This window comes from Lissotriton vulgaris, chromosome 11, assembly GCF_964263255.1.
Source record: "Lissotriton vulgaris chromosome 11, aLisVul1.2, whole genome shotgun sequence".
Lineage (NCBI taxonomy): Eukaryota > Metazoa > Chordata > Amphibia > Caudata > Salamandridae > Lissotriton > Lissotriton vulgaris.
Genome location: NC_141699.1, coordinates 992,937,030 through 992,954,238, shown reverse-complemented (window position 1 = coordinate 992,954,238; position 17,209 = coordinate 992,937,030). Strand labels below are relative to the sequence as shown.

Genomic DNA, 17,209 nt, shown 5'->3' with positions numbered 1-17,209 from the left:
CAGGTCCAGTCAAACCAAAAATATATTTTTAGATCAGATTCCTCATAGTTTGAAAGAAGTGGAGGGATGATGGAGTACCAGGCATGCAGGTAGGCTTCATTAGATGTCTATCATTTTGGGTTAATGTCAAGAATGATAGACAAATGACTTTTATTTTTTTAATTCACCAGACCCCAAGGACAAATAAACAGTTGCCTACTAAGTTAGTAATTATGTACAGAGTTTCCAATTTTTGGTAGATAGAAGACTGTGTAGAATCGTTGATCATGGGCAATTTGAGTAGGCATTACTATGGAAATTAAAAAAATCCCTTCGCTATAGAAGCTGTAGGGCCAATAGTTTTTTCACCAACCAACCAATTTTTATTCACATTGGTAGCATTAGTGAATTTATAATTTTTAGCATGGCGAGGCCTTGCCTAAAGAAGTCTTTATCATTTGAATGGATGATGTATTTATACTTTTGCAAATGAGGATGCATGCAACATATTGGTTATTATTTGCTTAATATTGGATTTTTTCCATTTCTTTCAGTGGGTTTTTAAAGCTTCATACTATGTAGAATTCACTGTCAAGGAGACCAACTGCTCAAGGTTAGAAACAGATGTTACCCACTGTGAGTTCCTGGACGATGAGCATGCTGTAAGTGCACAATTTATCTTACTGTATTACTACTTCTTCTGTTACCTTTTTTGGATATATTGTGAACCTTTAAGAAGTTTCCATAAAACAGAGTGAACCCTTTTCAAATCTTGTACTTCCATATCTTTATCGAGATACTCACGTGAGGTAGCAAACCATAGCTGCAAAATATATCTGTTTTGTCACAGATCGGCTGTTAAGAATGTGAGGTGTGAATGATAGCATGATATCTATAACCAGTCAACACTGTAGGCCATTTCCTAGTAGTTTTTAGAGAGGCATGACTGCCTACAGTCAGGTGGAAATGTGTGAAATGTGAATGGAGAAATTCATACCTAAAATCATACTCACAGTGATGCAAGAACATTATCTATGAGAAGGAAGTGATGTGTCATTTATATGGTTAAGAGTCAATACACATGACGTAGCAGTCTGTTATGCCTACATTAGCAGACTTAATTTCAAACCCTGTCCTCAGACTCATCCAAAGTGCCTGCAAATCTTGCACTCAAATCCTGCACTGTAACTACTCCCGACCTGCTTATACGATCTGGGGTTATAAAATGAGAAACTGCGCAGTCATGACGTGACGTGATGGAGGTCCTCTTGTCTACAAGTAGATCTCACTAGCTTCGGCTGTCACTGGCCTTGGCTACCGTCCCACAGTGGGAAGATGGTGATCCGGTGTATGCCCAAACGACACAGGTACAGGCCATCCTGCACAATCAATATATTGTGCCACCCACAACCGGTCAAAAGTGTTGTCTGTAGAACTCCATTACTTCTGGTTGGGGCTACTACTTAAGGCAACCTTGTACAGTTGGACCTGATGAACCCTCATTGGGTTCTGATTTGTACAAAAGTATTCAGATGAAAAATACAATGTTAAGCTATGATAATAATCTATCTAACGCAACGGAGTGGTGGCAAACAAGAAAAGATAATTGCTCAACCCATCACCAACTGGCATTATTATTAAGCAGTCAGCAAGACCTGATGCCCATGTAGCAAAGGAGTGAGCTTTTGAGCTTGTGCTTGCAGGCTCATCGGCAATCGATACGTCTTTTATTTGCTTGTGTCACATAGACTATCATCACTCTATATGCACAGGCTTACATCAACACTTGTGTCTTCTCTATGAACTGTGATTGGTTACATTCATTGATGTTACAGTCAAAGCTGATGCATCGAAACTACTAGTGCATAGTCGCAGTTTGAGCCAATCTTAATGCAAGCCTTTGCGATGCAATTTATCAATGGGAAAACTAAATGATTTGATTGTCTAAATGTTGGAGACCACTGTAGACTGATTGGAATTATATCACTCACACTACTGTTGGCTGTCTTGTGGGTCTCGTGGAGCATTGAGAGCCATTTATCACCCAGTCCCTCACTGACACCACTCAAAAAGGAATTTGTGTTTTCAAGTGGATAATAATGGGACCATAACTCCTCAGACCAGAGCAGTTGCTAGAAGGTGTTGCTTTAAAATTACTCGAAACAATGACCCCCCCTTCTAATCATTAAGGGCCTCATGTAGGTAAATGGTATTTACCGATTCGTAAATACCGAATTTTACCGATTCGGTATTTACAAATCAGTTAATGCTATGTAGGTAAATATTCGGTAGAAATTACCGAATCGTTAAGATTCGGTAATTACCGAATCAGTATTTACCGATTCGGTAATTGCCACTGATTCCTATGGGCCTTGAGACCCATAGGAATCAATGGCAATTACCGAATCGGTAAATACTGATTCGGTAAATTACCGAATAGTCAAGGGTGGCAGGGTGTCACTTTGACACCCTGTTGCACCCCTGATCAGTGCTTGTGTGCCATGTGACACACATACATGCCCTTAGGGCATGTATGTGTGCCACATGGCACAGGTGTACATGCTCAGATTTGCATATACACAGGTATTCGTTATTTACCACCAACTAATAATTGGTGGTAAATAACGAATCCTTAAGGCCCTGTGGCACTGTTTACAGTGCCACCTACATCTCAAATTACAGATTTGGTAAATACCGATTGGGTATATTACCGAATCGGTAAATTTACAGAATCTGTAATTTTTAAGGCCCCCACATCTCAAACTCCAAATACCGGTTGGTATTTGGCCACCTACATATTAGCCCCAGACGCTACAGGTACATGCATGGACTTTTTCAGTTTCTCCTGTACAGTTTTTTAGCCTTCATTATCCACAAACATGTGCATAGTACAGCATGAGTTCACTCCCAAAGTCTGTGCTCTTATGAAAAGGGATCACATAGCTGCAGCCAGATGTTTTTTTGTGGCCTTTTGCAGGAGATAGGATCTACTTTAAAGCTGCTGCCTTTCCGGCATTCAGGAGCTGGTTACTCCTAGCATTAGTCTAGCAGAACTGTACTTTCTATTGTTATTTTTATTGAAATGTCTCGGAGAGAACAGATGAAAAGTTAGGGCGAGGATGTAATTTTTTATAGCAGTGCACGATAGAAATCACCATTACAATGCAGAAAATTACAATTAAGTATTTAGGACAGTGAACCAATAAACCTTCCTCCATTTTGTTATGCACATTTTCTTTATATTCCCCTTCTCAGTGTAGCGCTAGGACGCCCGAGGGCAGCTACCGCGCTTTACAAATGCTCTTTTCATTTCATTTCATTTCAGTGTCAAGTGACCACCTACTTTAAGTCCTACGTTCTTAACTTTGGAAACTGAAGAGTGGAAAAACTCCTTCACAAGAGAGTGTAACCAAAGTGGACCGCTCCATTAAGCCCAGCATGCCTCAGCTTCTCATTGAGGCAGAATCTAATGTTTTTTCAGAATTTACTGAGTTAGCAGGATATGTGATGGTTCAGCAGTACTCACACAGGCATAAAGCAGTGGAAGTTTTCTGAGACCAGCAAACCACTTTCACATGTTTAAGGTCAAGATTGGACTTGTGCACCTCTGATATATATTTATATATTTAATATTTATAAGGCGCGGCGAATCATCCCCAAGGGGATCTCTCTGCACCTGGGAGACTGATAACAGGATGGACAATGCCACATTTTGAGATGTTTCTTAAATTGTGCCAGGTTAGGGCATGCTCGCAGATCCTCTGGTAGCCTATTCCAGTGGACCAGGACTAGGTGAGAAAATACATGCTCTCCCATCTTTGTTTTTCTGATTCTGCAGGTGCGAAGCAGCCTTTGACTGCTAGATCTCAGGAGGCGCCCTGGGGTGTACCATTTCAGCTTTTTGATGAAATATGCCAGTCCATGTCCTTGCAGAAATTTGAATACCAGACATAGGAGTTTCAAAATTTATCTTTTCTGCACCTCTGATGTACTCTAATAGCGAAGGGAAGTAACTTCAACAAGTTCCACCTCTATTACTGCATAGCTGGTTCCACTAAAATATAAATACATTTCCCAAGAAGTTTTAAACCAGGACCTGTATTGGCAGAGTAGTCTGGATCATTACCTAGCTATCCCAAAACCACACTGAAAAGGACAAAAACAATTCCAATACATGTCAGTTAATTGGGAAAACATGGATGAGACAGAATGGACAAAATAGAACTAATAAAAATGAAGTCAACTTTTCCCTGCTCTGGATTTTCTTCTACCGGGGACCCATGGGGACAAAGAAATAAATGGTGATACAGGAGTTTGGAGAATAACATGTAGGAATCAGTATTTCCAGTTCAATTCTTAAATATTTCCCTCAGGATTTCAAACTGTGATTTCAGCTGCTTTTAGCATGTTCTTAAAATTCTAACTTGTACTTAATATTGTATAGTAAGAGCAAAACAATGTGAATTATGAACTCTTCCAATCTAAACAAACTATACAGCTATATGCAATGTGTGAGAATTTGGATGTACCATATGATGTGGCTCTGGGGCCTTATCGTGGAATACACTCGCAAATACTGTCTTGGGTTAAGTTAGGCTCGTTTACTTAACCATCGCTCAACCCAGGGTAGCTGTGGCTTTGAGCAGTAAGGCTTGGCAAGGCAACTTACTGTAAGCATTGAACATCACCAAACAATTAAATAAAGTCACAAAACACAAAAGAAATTGAACACCAATTAATAAAAATATGGTATATTTTTGGAATTTTATAAAGAGACCTTGATCAGCAAAATCCACTTGAGGTTTATGGCGATACAGAATTTAGATTTTCTTTAATCACTTTTAAATGCATTTACAAACAAGCATTGTTCAACAAAAAAGTTTGTACACTTTTGTAAAGCTTGAAAGAGTTAGTGCAAGTACTCTGGGATGGGTTGGGGGACCAAATCCAACTGGGCAAAGGTCTGGGATACCAGAGGGAAAACCTTGAAAAGTGACCTGGCCACAAGAGCATTTGTAAGGAAAGTTGTAAACTTTATGGGATGACTACCATAGACCTCACTGGAGTGGTCCAGGTGCTGAGGATACATGCAAAGGATTCTCCTGGATCTGTGAGGTCGATAGCGGTGAGTTGCAGTCCTTGGTTCACAGGTGAGGTGATGCAACTTTTTCCAGGGAACTCGAGGTCCTACGACATCCTCTTTGCAATGGTAAAAGGCAGATGCAGCTGAGGTACCAATCTCGCATCACTGTGGTCACTGTGAATATCTTTGTGGAGGCTAGTGTCCCTTGGGTGCAACAAATCCAGACTTTGATAGCGTCCCTGGATCCGACAGACACAGGTTCAACTTTTGGCTATCTTGGATTTGTCATCTTGGGCCCCCGGGGACAGGTAGTGGCAAAACATCTGCGGTAGCTACAATCTTGGCGATTTAGGCATCTGCAGCTCTTGTGTACCAGGAGCTGGTTCCAGGGGATCAGCCGACAGATCGTTGTAGTCACTGTTGTGAATGAAGGCTGGAAATCAACATTTCCTCGTGCCAGTCCAACATTCAATAGCCCAAGGTGTAGCAGGTGCAATCCTCTTGACAGTGCATTCTCTTCTCATGCAGTTTCAAGGGCAGCAGGGCAGTCCTTCTCTGGTCCTTTCTTTGATTCCAGCATCTATGGGGCAGGGTGCCAGGGGTGCTATATTTATACCTTGAAAGAGCTCCAAGGGGACCATGCAGTCACTAGCTAATGGGCTACTGGGCCTCTTCTTAGCCAGTGTTGTGTTTCCTGCAATGTGTGGCATCTGGCTATGCCAGAGTGCCCCATTCTTGCCCCTTTCAAAATAGCACGACCATGGTCATCAGGAGTGTGTTAGCCCACCCTAGAAGTGTGGGTACCAGTGGGCTACATGACCACATGAAAACAGGTTTGGTGACAGGTTTTTGCTCCCTCACCCTGTCTCCTAATCGTCTGCAGAAATAAAAGGCACCCGGCTCAGAGTTGGTGTTGCAGTTGGCCCTTCAAAGGCGGCTTCCCCTGTGAAGCTCTCCTTTTAGTCTGACACCCGAGTGACCATCCTGTGAGAGGAGGTAACTCCTCACTCTGCAGCAACTGTCTTTCTTCCTGGGCCTAGGAGTGGTTCATACATCTCCCCCGGTGGGCAGAAATCTGTCTGAGTGCCAGGGCCTTTGTGAGGTCACTGGACGAGCTGTAGTGCTGAGTGGCAATTTTAAAAATTACTTAACTGTAATGGTGACATTAGATTCGACTGGGGCATCAGGTCAGTTTAATGCCATGATTAATTTTATACCATACATGACCCTGTTAGGTAGTCCCATTCAAACGTTAGCCAGGCTGGGGTGCGAGCCGGTTACCCTGCGTTAGTCAATGCAGCTACTAACCTTTTCACAGCAAAATGACAATTTGCAAGTGTGGCTGCTTAGATATATGAAAAATATATGTCTTACTTAGTAATACATAGCTCCCTGCCATAAGGCTCTATAGGCCTTCTTTAGGGGAGACTTAAAAATGTCAATGTCAAAGTTGACCTAGTAGTGTAAACACTGTCCTGTCAGTCTGCAGTGGCAGGCAGGAGTCTATGTTGTTCTTTGCCACATTTCGGGTGGCACAAAGAGTACTGCACCCCTAGGTGTACACTCTGCCTTCCTTGCCCTTGGTACCTTGGGTACCATATACTAGGGACTTATAAGTAGGTCAGTAATTGCCAATTGGGTGTATCCATTTAAACATATCTTTTGTATAGGGTTAAAACGCTGGCACTTCCGTCTGGTTAGTATACCTCAGTGCACTCTAAAAGCCGAAAAACAGCACCATAAGTTCAAAAATGTAGGGTGAACATGCAAAAAAAGCATTTCTATACCTAGTGCCTTTCACATGGCCTCTTTGCTGAAGTAAAACAACTTTCTTACAGAACCCAATGAGAGGAAAATTGTTAATTCCTGCCTACTGCTACTCTGTCAACACTGGAATTTTATTTAAAATAGAGATAAACTCTTTTTGGTCAACCAGACACCTGCCAACTTAAAGTGCACCTCGGAGGTTTCCTCCTCCTCAACCACTCTCGGCACCCAATCGTACTTTGCTCCCCTGGCTTCTCATGGAGACATCCTGGTCAGAGAGTCAAACTGATCTTGAAGCAAGGACAATGCTGATTACCTGCTGCTTCATTTAGTCATTTAGCTAGCCAACACATCTACTGTTCTTTTACTTTTTACCAAAACAATCAAAAGCATTTTGAAAAAATTATAATCTAGCGAGAGGAACCACATGTTTTGTCGGAAACAGGAGGATGTCCATTCCTTCATTTGGCCCTAATTCTTGAAACAAGGTCCACCTACATCCGCAAAAGCAGCACAAAACATTATCTTAAGGACACCACACAATGTGAGATAATTGAAGCCAAACAGCTGCAACTTGCACACCTGAACATTTAGGTATCCCATCACCATTCTTCCATTCATACATTTGGGTAAAGAATTAAGGAATATGATTAAAGTGCAATTGTGCATTAGTAAATGAAAGATTCCAATGCATAGGTGCCTCGCCTCATCTAAGCATTACCGTTCAAAGCAGAATACGGGAAAAACAGAGAACGTGGCTCTCCTAAGGGCCAATTAATTTATTAAGTAGTGACTTATAATTCACCACATATTGCTAGAGAGCCCCTTTAGAGTGCCATGGGGAAATGGGGAAGTGGGAGGCAAGATCTGACCAGAGTATGTAAGTAACAAGAAGAAAGACACTTTATCAGCTACCAAACTGAAGCATTCTATTTCCTGTTGTGGAGGAGTGTAATCTAGTCATTGATTATGTTTAGTGATCTAAAATAAGAAAGAAGGGATATCATTTTGCCGGTAGGGAGCATCCAACTAACTAGTGAAGTAAACTCATCCTTGTGAAGCCATGTGGCCAAGAGATTTGAACATGGGATCTGGTTAGATCTACTGAAATAGGATAGTCTTAAACTTGAGGTAGTCTGGTTGGTTCCTATGTGCACAAGTCAGCTAGTTTTGTGTTTTTGGACCTCAGGTTCTCAGCATTTCTCTCAACAATCTTATTAAAGGATGCAGGAGGGATTGTGTTGTCAAATATAATTGTGAGATTGCAAGAGGGTAGGCACTTACAGCTAGATGCATCAAACAAAAATCCGCTCGCAAATTGGCAAATTCTCAGAATCAGCATATGTGCACAAATTGAGATTGTCTTCCCATTCATTCCTATGGGCCTCTAGGCCCATAGGAATGAATGGGGAGGTATTCCTTAATTGCGACTCGCAATTTGCGAGTCGCAATTAAGGAATTCTAAGAAATCGCTATTTTTTAAGTGATTTCTTGATGCTTTCCATTTTGCTATTCCTTAATAGCGAATAGGTATTTTTCGCTATTAAGGAATCGCAAAATGGGTTGTTGATGCATCTGGGGGTTAGAGAATAGTTGAGTTAGATATGTTGGATCTCAAAGACCAATTTGCTTCGCAAGTAATACAAAGCATCTTGAAATTTACCCTAAGTATGTTGGGCAGCCATCAGGAGCTTCAAATGTTTGGGGTAATCTGACTTTTTGATCCTTATGCTAGTCTTGCTGCTTGGTTATGAACTAGTTGCTATAAGTGAAGCTTTTAAATCTGCATGTCTGTATGCATGCTATTGCAGTAATTAATGAATAATAAAAGCACTGTGTGAACGAGCACCACTTCGTGCTGAAATAGAAGCATATTTAGGTTGAAGTGTGCCCTCTAGGTCACTCCATTCATGTGTGGAATAAACAAGAGTTCATGGTCAAGGATGAGACCTACATTTTTGCTTTGAGCGCAAGGATACATGGTACAGCCATTGAAATGAAGGCAGTCTTGGGTTGAGTATGCAAAGAGGAGAATTTCAGGTTTTCAATCTTTAAGGTACAAGCTACTTTTCCTCATGCTTTCCTGCAGATAAGGAAAGCGTATGATGATGTCTGTCCTTTTACTAACATGTTTGTCTATGGGAACCATGACTTCCATATCAGTGGCATAGCTTTGAAGTTGTATACTGCATTTCTCCATGAAATCATGAGTTATGGAACCAGAATACAGTTGTCAGAATATCCTTTGACAAAAAACATAGCACCATAAAATGTTGTCCATTTGGAATTAATTGTATTGAATAAACATTCATAAAAACTATATTTGTATAATTAATTGAGGACGTAATATTTTTGTCTTACGATATTTCTTCATGAATATTTTGCTATAAAACTGATAGAGAGTATAGGCATACATTAAAGAGCCATTAGGTTATAGATGCTTGTGGGACTCCACATGGAATGATTTGGGTGTCTGATGTAAACTTCCCCAGTCTTATTTGCTTAGTTTGATTATGGGGGAATAATTTTCAAATTGTGATTTATACTTCTTTATTGATACACTACTTCGATCTGGCTCACATTATTTTATTCATGGTCATTTCCACTAGACAAGAATTCCTAAGAATGGCCTCCAGCTTGGACATGTGCTTGAACATGTGCACGCTGTCTGTTTGCATCGGTTGGCAATGTAAGCAATGACAAAATTCACAACTGGAGCATGCAGTGATCTTCAAAACAGAAAAATGCACAATAAAATGGATGTGTTGATGGAATATAGTATAATGAAGTGACAATTATGTATAATAATGTTTTCTTTTCTGATCAGCATGTGGGTTTTTGCAAGGGCAGCATGCCTGAAGTACCTGACGGGCCTCGTGAGGCGTTGAGAATCTCTGTAACCTGCGAAATTTATGATCCTAAGGTACAGTATAATATAAATGAATGTACATACTTGTCTCAGATCTGTAAATCTTCAAAAGAAGGCTACAGAAGCATAAATTCAAAAACCGCATAGAAACTCACCCATTGTTTGTATAGAATTAATTTTCAGACTCAACTGGCGCTACGCCAGCTATAGTCATCCTAAGGTGGTTAAGATATTGGTTCCAGATGGAATACACCCTAGGATACTGATACTCTGTTAGCACTGGGAAATTTTGATATTTATCACTGGCAGTTTTTTGCAGAAATATCTGAGAAGATTTGGTGTTTCCTACCTTTGAAATATCTAAGCAGTAATTATGGTGAAAACGTTTATCCTGGTCTATTGAAAAGTGGTGAAGTTGATTAAAACAATTCCCATGTTTCCATGGCAGCAGAGCAGAACTGACCAAATTTAAGCTATGCCAGTAAGTCTAAACAACACCTGTTTGTTGTGGGGTTTAAAACAGGAAAGAGTGATGAAAATAACCTACATGAATCTTACCAAGGCCTAGGATTCTCCTCTACATGGAAGCTCCTAAAACAGTGGGTGGGGTTGACTGCCAATATCAGGCAAACTCTTTGCACAATTGTATTTAAAATGCATATGCATAGAATGTGGTAGTTTACCCCCACAATGGTGATCTGTATTGGTGACTTTGAGGTGATACAATAAGGGTTCTTAGTGAAGAAACCTATTCGCAGGAGATTGGGTGACCCTGTGACCCGCAGGAAATCGCAGGGACTGATAGTATGCCCCTTAAAATATTTACAAAATATATTGAAGGGACATGGAGGGCATGTCCCTTAGGTATATGGAGGGTATTCACTTTTGTAGTTGACCACAAGCCCTACCTCGGTTTCGCTACATAATTCATTTCAAATTGCAACAAAGTTATAAATTTGGATTGCAGAATTTTGTATCTTGACTGAACTGACTATTAATGGTGAGCCAAATGATAATCTTATCATATTGTTTGTACATTTTTATCACCGTCAACATTTTTTTGGTGCCTTGAGAAAGCTTATAGGCCAACCCTCCCGAGTGAAACAAGCGTTGGCTGTACTGAGAATGTGCGTTGAGAAAATTTATCGACAATACGAATAGCTTTTTATGCCAACTTGGACTACAATACACATTGTGTGATGTTGTGCTGGATTCCTATGACTAACCGCAATCATTACAAACATTCAATGCAAAGTCCAGTTTATAAGTGGGATTTTGAGCAACATAACGAGCGGTTTTCCTAACAGGAAAATTCTATGTCATGAATTTAGACAGAATTACTGAAAAAAGACAGCACGAAAAAGAGCAAAAATGGCAAAGGTTATGGTTAAGGGATTCATCCAAGAAAGATAGTATATACGAATGTCTATAAAAATGAATGGTGAAAATAGAGGAAAGAAAAAGTCTCAGGTGCATAAATAGGCAAATAGGCCTTAAAAATCTTATATATACAGAATCACAAGGTAAAACTATTTTAGATATTTACTGCAGCAATTAAAATGGGCGGTACATACCTAGGCTCGTGATAACAGCATAATTGGACTGAATAAAAGTCAGCTACAGCGCTTGCAGGTGGTCCAGAACGCAGCAGCCAGATTTGTTTTTGATCTACCCCGACGTGCCTCTGCCACCGCTGCCCGGAAGCAGCTTCATTGGCTTCCCGTTGTGGACCGTATCCTTTTTAAGTCCATGTGTATGGTCTATAAGGCTTTAGCTAAAACCAGCCCCACTGGCATTGGATCTATTTTGTCCCACTATAATCCTGGCAGGAACCTTCGTTCCTCAAACAGACTTCTTCTTTCTGTCCCTCGTGTCCGGAAGACCAGATGGGGGGGTAAGGCTTTTTCCAATCTGGCCCCTATATGGTGGAATGCTCTCCCTCTTGAAGTAAGGTCTCTCCCCACTCTCCAAGCCTTTAGATCCGCCCTAAAGACCCACCTCTTTGTACGCGCGTACCTGTAGTGGTGCTTTGCAATTTTTTGACCTTTTTTGATAGGCGCCTTGACACCTTTGGGTTTAGTTTGCGCGATACAAATTGCATAATAATAATAATAATAATAATAGGCCCCAGTGAGGCCAAGGAAAATTTGCAAATTTGTGACTTTGGTTTGATGGACCTTCATCTGAATTCACATGTGCATTAGTCTCTAGTGCAGCGCCACCCTATATTTACTCTGAGTAGCAGAAATGGAAAATGCTTGGAGAATTCATCTGTATATGAGGATTCCATTCACCTGCAATTGGCAGGACAATTAGTATGTGAAATTCTGGTAAGACAGTACCCCATTAAGAACTTGCCCCTTACCGGTGTTGGCTATGTTATGTCCTATTATACCAATGCCTGCAGCCTGTTGCACCATATTTCGTAACAACAGCAGATGAAGCATGATAAGGCATCAGTATTAACATCAGTGTTGCTATATAATGCAAGGATACTGCACACAGAAAATAATAATAGGCACATCTCCAGCTATTACCAGAAGGAGTGTAGTCTTATTATATGACCAATTGTCATTGCCATTTCAAAAGTCCTAAACTACTATGATGCTGAGGGAACAAGATCACTTAAACCAATTATGTGTTCCTGTCCAACTAAGCATTTCCCACAGTTAAGATTACAAGTAAACACTGACACCATTGTGTTTGGTTGTACTGCAAACATGATAAATAACATAAGTAGCTCATGAGTGTGTGGAGGACTTGTGCACAAGCAGAGAATCCTGCTTGCATGTCATAGACTTTACTCACTGTGCCTATTGAATACCTCGTATGCTGTCTTATTGTGAGGCCCATCATGACTCATGGTACCATCATGCTACAGTGGAGTGCAGAATTATCCCAATGATTGATTGAATTTTAATTTAATGAGTTGCGTAGTCAGTAATACTCATGATGAATTTCTTTTAATGTTATTCCAGGGACACTGCAGGTAAAGATAGCTAAAGTTTTAAAACAGAACTGTGACTTTTATTTTGCCCATTCCCCTTCTCTTGTATCCATTCCTTCCACTCCAACCTCTGTGCACCCAGCCATAAGAGGAGTTTTGAGCTATTCCTCTTGTGATCTAAGCCACAGCAATGTGCTGGTCTTCTGGGAGTGGCCAAGGTGTACCGGCGATTGTCACACTAGAGGCTTTTAAATCTCTTCTTGAGATCATTGCACCTCTTTAGAGGTCCTTGTGGCACTGAATTGATACTGACCAGCATTTCATGTCAAAGTAAATGTCTTGTTTGTGGGGGATGTTGAGAGCCAAAGCTTAGATCCTTTTTTGTAGCCGAGTGTATGGCCCCAGTGTATGCTAGGCCTTGCTCATGAATATTTTGCCATGAGACAGACAGGGGTTGTGCATACATTTATTTAATGTGACACCAGATGACCATAAAGCCGGTCCAAATCCCTGACAAAACCTTTGGCCTAGATCTCTAAGTCTCCATCAGTAAACTAGAGTTTACCTTGCTTTTCTATCATTTTCACAAGTTTAAGTTGGAGGAAGGATTGAAACTGGTCATCAGGTTTTCAAAGTGCTTCAAACTTTAAATCAGATGCCCTCGTAAGTAGCAAGTGTTGTGACGTTTGCACCCAGTATTACCAGATGCAAGATCAGCAGATTAGAAGACGTAGAATAACCTTTTTCCGTAGTATCTTTCTTGGGCGAGTAGCTTACTATAGGTCATTAATGTAGCATACACTCTGAAATGATATTCAATTGTCAAAACATTTTTGCTTCATAAATTTCATAATCAGGTCTTAAGTCTTTGAGGGTTTTATTTGCTGCTTCAATGAAAATTGTATCATTTCCATAGACATACTTTCTTTTATTAAATGTTACGTTTTTCACCTCAAATATTGTTCTTTATTGGGAATCTCGTTTGCAATGAGAGTTTGTTTCAGGAATTCAGCACGAGATCTTAGCATAATTTTTTAAGTTAACTTAAAGAAGGAGACTTGAGCCCAAAGTTTTAATTTTGAGTTTTTAGCTTAATTATTTGAAGGCGATAAAGCTGCATAGATCTTGGATAATATGAGTTAAGTTTGATGTGAATCAAAAGTAAATATTAAAATTCATACAAAAAATATTGATGATACCATTCTTAGGGTATTTTGTCATCCATTGGATTCATTTTATATTTATCTAGGGTAGTTGTTCTGTTGAAAATTAAATGCAACAAAAACAACCAAGGACAACTAGGGTCGGCTAGGACCTGTAAAGAATCTGAAGATATTTGGAGTAGATGCCTCACCCACTTGTGTAGTGGCATGCTTCATCAGCAGCGCCTATCCACACCATGGTAGGATAATACCACCATGGTGTACTCAACCAGACCTGGGAGTTCTTACATAAATCTCTACTGGATTTAATGCAGGGATCCAGAGAAATGAGAAAGAGTAAAAATGTCTCAGGTTATACCCAAAGGACTCTCCTTTATTGTTTGAGTAACCCTAGACATGATTAAAATCTATTTTGGGAGGTAGAGTATTAATAACTCAACTGCCCGTAAGCCAACATGTTTCAGGCATCATTAAAAACCCATACAGGTCTAAGGCCTTCTTTATGGCTGATAGCATCCCTGCCTATCTACTCATTTGTACCATGCAATGTAATGAGGCCGAAGGCTCTCACCTTCTATTAAAACTCTAGAGGGGGAACAGCGTTTACAACGCAACTTTTACAACGCAGTACCTTTACGACGCAACCATTACAATGCAAGTCATTACAACGACTTGCGCTGGGGGGCGCTCTAGGATAGGGAATAGTTTTAATTTACTATCCAACACCTTCCCTACTATCCACGGGGACTGGAGTTGGAATAGTAAATTAAACTATTCAATATCCAGCGCCCCCCAACGCAAGTCGTTGTAACGATTTGCGTTGTAAAAGTTGCGTCGTAAAGGCATGCGTTGTAAAAGCATGCGTTGTAACGACGTACATCCTTCTAGAGTCATGTGTCTCAGGCAGCAGGCATGCACCTGTAGTCACACATTCATCAAGGTTGCTGTGCGTGTGGAAAAACCTATACCATTCCTGCGAAGACCGCAGATGAAACTTACATACATCCAGAGTGATTGTTAGAAGGCTGATGTAAAAAACACAAATAAAATGCCAGAACTGCAGTATTATCTCTATGGTCATTTAATCATTAAAGAAAACAAAGAAGCAAGTGACATGCTTGGTAAACATGTGCAGTGGACCATTAACCTCAGATTTCATATGAATATGGGAGATTTGCTGCTGATAAGACACTGATGAAAACATGATTTTGAGTGATGCTATGATTAGTTGAAGAAGCTACAGTTAAATAATTGATTGCTATCAGTTAATGCCCTTCCTTTATATTTTGACCAACTTCGATTCAAATAAAGTAGGGCCTTTGCCTTTCTTAGTTAAAATGTTTTCCAAATGGATTTGAGCAAATATGAGTTAGATGATCCACAATATATTCAATAATGAGCATTCCATATGAAAATGCTTCTCTGGAATGAAAAGGACATAAAGTGCCCTTTTCAATAGCTTGTACAGAGTCCTGCTGGCTGAGGTTCAGGATTTATAGATTGGATTTTCACATTTTGACCGAAGAAATGTTGAAAATGAAATGAGAAAAAAAATAGTAATGGCATTCCTAAGGATGCATTGTATCTCACAAATTATATTAATATTTCCTATCTTCTCTTATTACAGAGCACTGGCCATCCTCATCATAAACACCATGATCACCATGGCAAAGGTCATCATGGCCCCCATGGCCATGGGCATGGCCATGGACATCATCATCATCATCACCACCATCATCCCCATGGACACAACGAAACTCATTCAGAAGATGGGAAACACCATCATAAGGAAGATCATGAGCAGAAGCATGGCCACGGACCTCCCCCTGGAGAACCTCACAATCACCATGACCAAAAACATCATGGGAGCTCATCGGAAGAACACACTGGGCCAAAGCCAGCCCACCCACCTGCTAGAGAACCAATCTCAACAATGAAATACTATCAGATGGAGAATGCAACAGATTTCTTCCCAGATCCAGTCATTACTGACCCCTCACCTCCAGTAGATCACCCTGAACCTCCTGTTGCTGCCCCAACTCCATTTGATCCATTTAAAGAGCCAGTGCCATACAAGTTTCCCCTTCACCCTTCAGATTCCCCTGGATGCCCCGCAAAGCCAAAGCACAACTTGCCACTCATTGAGCCTTTATTTCCAGTGCCTGCGCAACATCCAACCCAACACCAGGAACCTGAGCAACATCCAGCCCAACACCAGGAACCTGAGCAACATCCAGCCCAACACCAGGAACCTGAGCAACATCCAACCCAACACCAGGAACCTGAGCAACATCCAGCCCAACACCAGGAACCTGAACAACATCCAGCCCAACACCAGGAACCTGAGCAACATCCAGCCCAACACCAGGAAAGATAAAATCTTAACATAGTTTGAAACCTGCATCAACACAGTTTCTCGGGAGCAAAATATAATTCCAATGCCCTGCAACTTGTGGTCAGTATTAGCACGATCAATAGTAATAAAGTGATGATAAGGACATCCTTTTATAGCTTCTGTATTTTTGCTGAGATTAAATATTTCTCCACCATTGCTTATCTATTTATTAGATTTTCTGTGTAGACATTAATACCACTTTACTGCTTTTACAACTGAGTTAAACACAGGATAAGAAAGGGGTGTGGAATAGGTATGATCAGATTAGTTTTGAAAATAAAGCCAAAAATGATGGCGCAGTCTGATGCTTATCCTCAAGCAGTTAGGGTGTGCTGAACTGATACCAAATGTCTCAATTACGTTTTACCTCTTCTGCTAAGATTGGACACCACCCACGTTTAAAAGAAAACAAATCTCAGCATCATTTTCAACACTTACTTTAAAGGCACTATTTACATTAGTAGTTCTATGCTGTAGTTCACTGCTGTTTTTCCAGTTCTGCACACAAAAGGTGTTAGTGCTACCCTTTTGTTCATAGCACCACAAGCCTTTAGTAGTAGGAATGACTGTTCACTCGAATGGACTATGCCAACAAGCTGCAAGTCGGTGCCGCTAACATAACTATACAAAAGTTAAGTTGACCAAAATGCAATGGTCATTCTTTTCAATTCACAAAAGGGTCATATTTTAGAAGCCCTGGAGGCACTACGCCGGCTATTGCTACATTGCCCATCACATCTGGAACCCAACTACCTAGAATGTAAAATTAGTTACTCCAATTCCCTTCAGTTTTTAAACGTTTTCATGGCCATGATATTGAAATCCCAGGATTCAAGCTCATGTTGTTTTTGTAAATGTTTTTTGTACTTGTAAAGCGCACAGCTACCCGCAGTGGGTTTCCTGGCGCTTGTACAAATACCGCAAGGGAACCCTTCCTGGCTTTCCCTGTGAAGTGTCCACTCCTGGGCAACCCCATGGTGCAGACCAGGCATCTCTCACGTTGTGG

At 40.6% G+C, this 17,209-nt stretch overlaps 1 protein-coding gene across 1 annotated transcript in view; it reads left to right on the top strand.

Annotated features, from left to right (window-relative positions):
- Nucleotides 1–16,359, top strand: part of LOC147683835 (uncharacterized) — a 41,494-nt gene extending 25,135 nt beyond the window's left edge. The window contains exons 5-7 of the mRNA XM_086944234.1: nucleotides 534–641; nucleotides 9,657–9,752; nucleotides 15,436–16,359. Of these exons, the coding sequence (XP_086800360.1) occupies nucleotides 534–641; nucleotides 9,657–9,752; nucleotides 15,436–16,185 (954 nt within the window). The 3' untranslated portion in view covers nucleotides 16,186–16,359. The remainder of the gene's footprint in view (nucleotides 1–533; nucleotides 642–9,656; nucleotides 9,753–15,435) is intronic.
- Nucleotides 16,360–17,209: the final 850 nt, after the last annotated feature.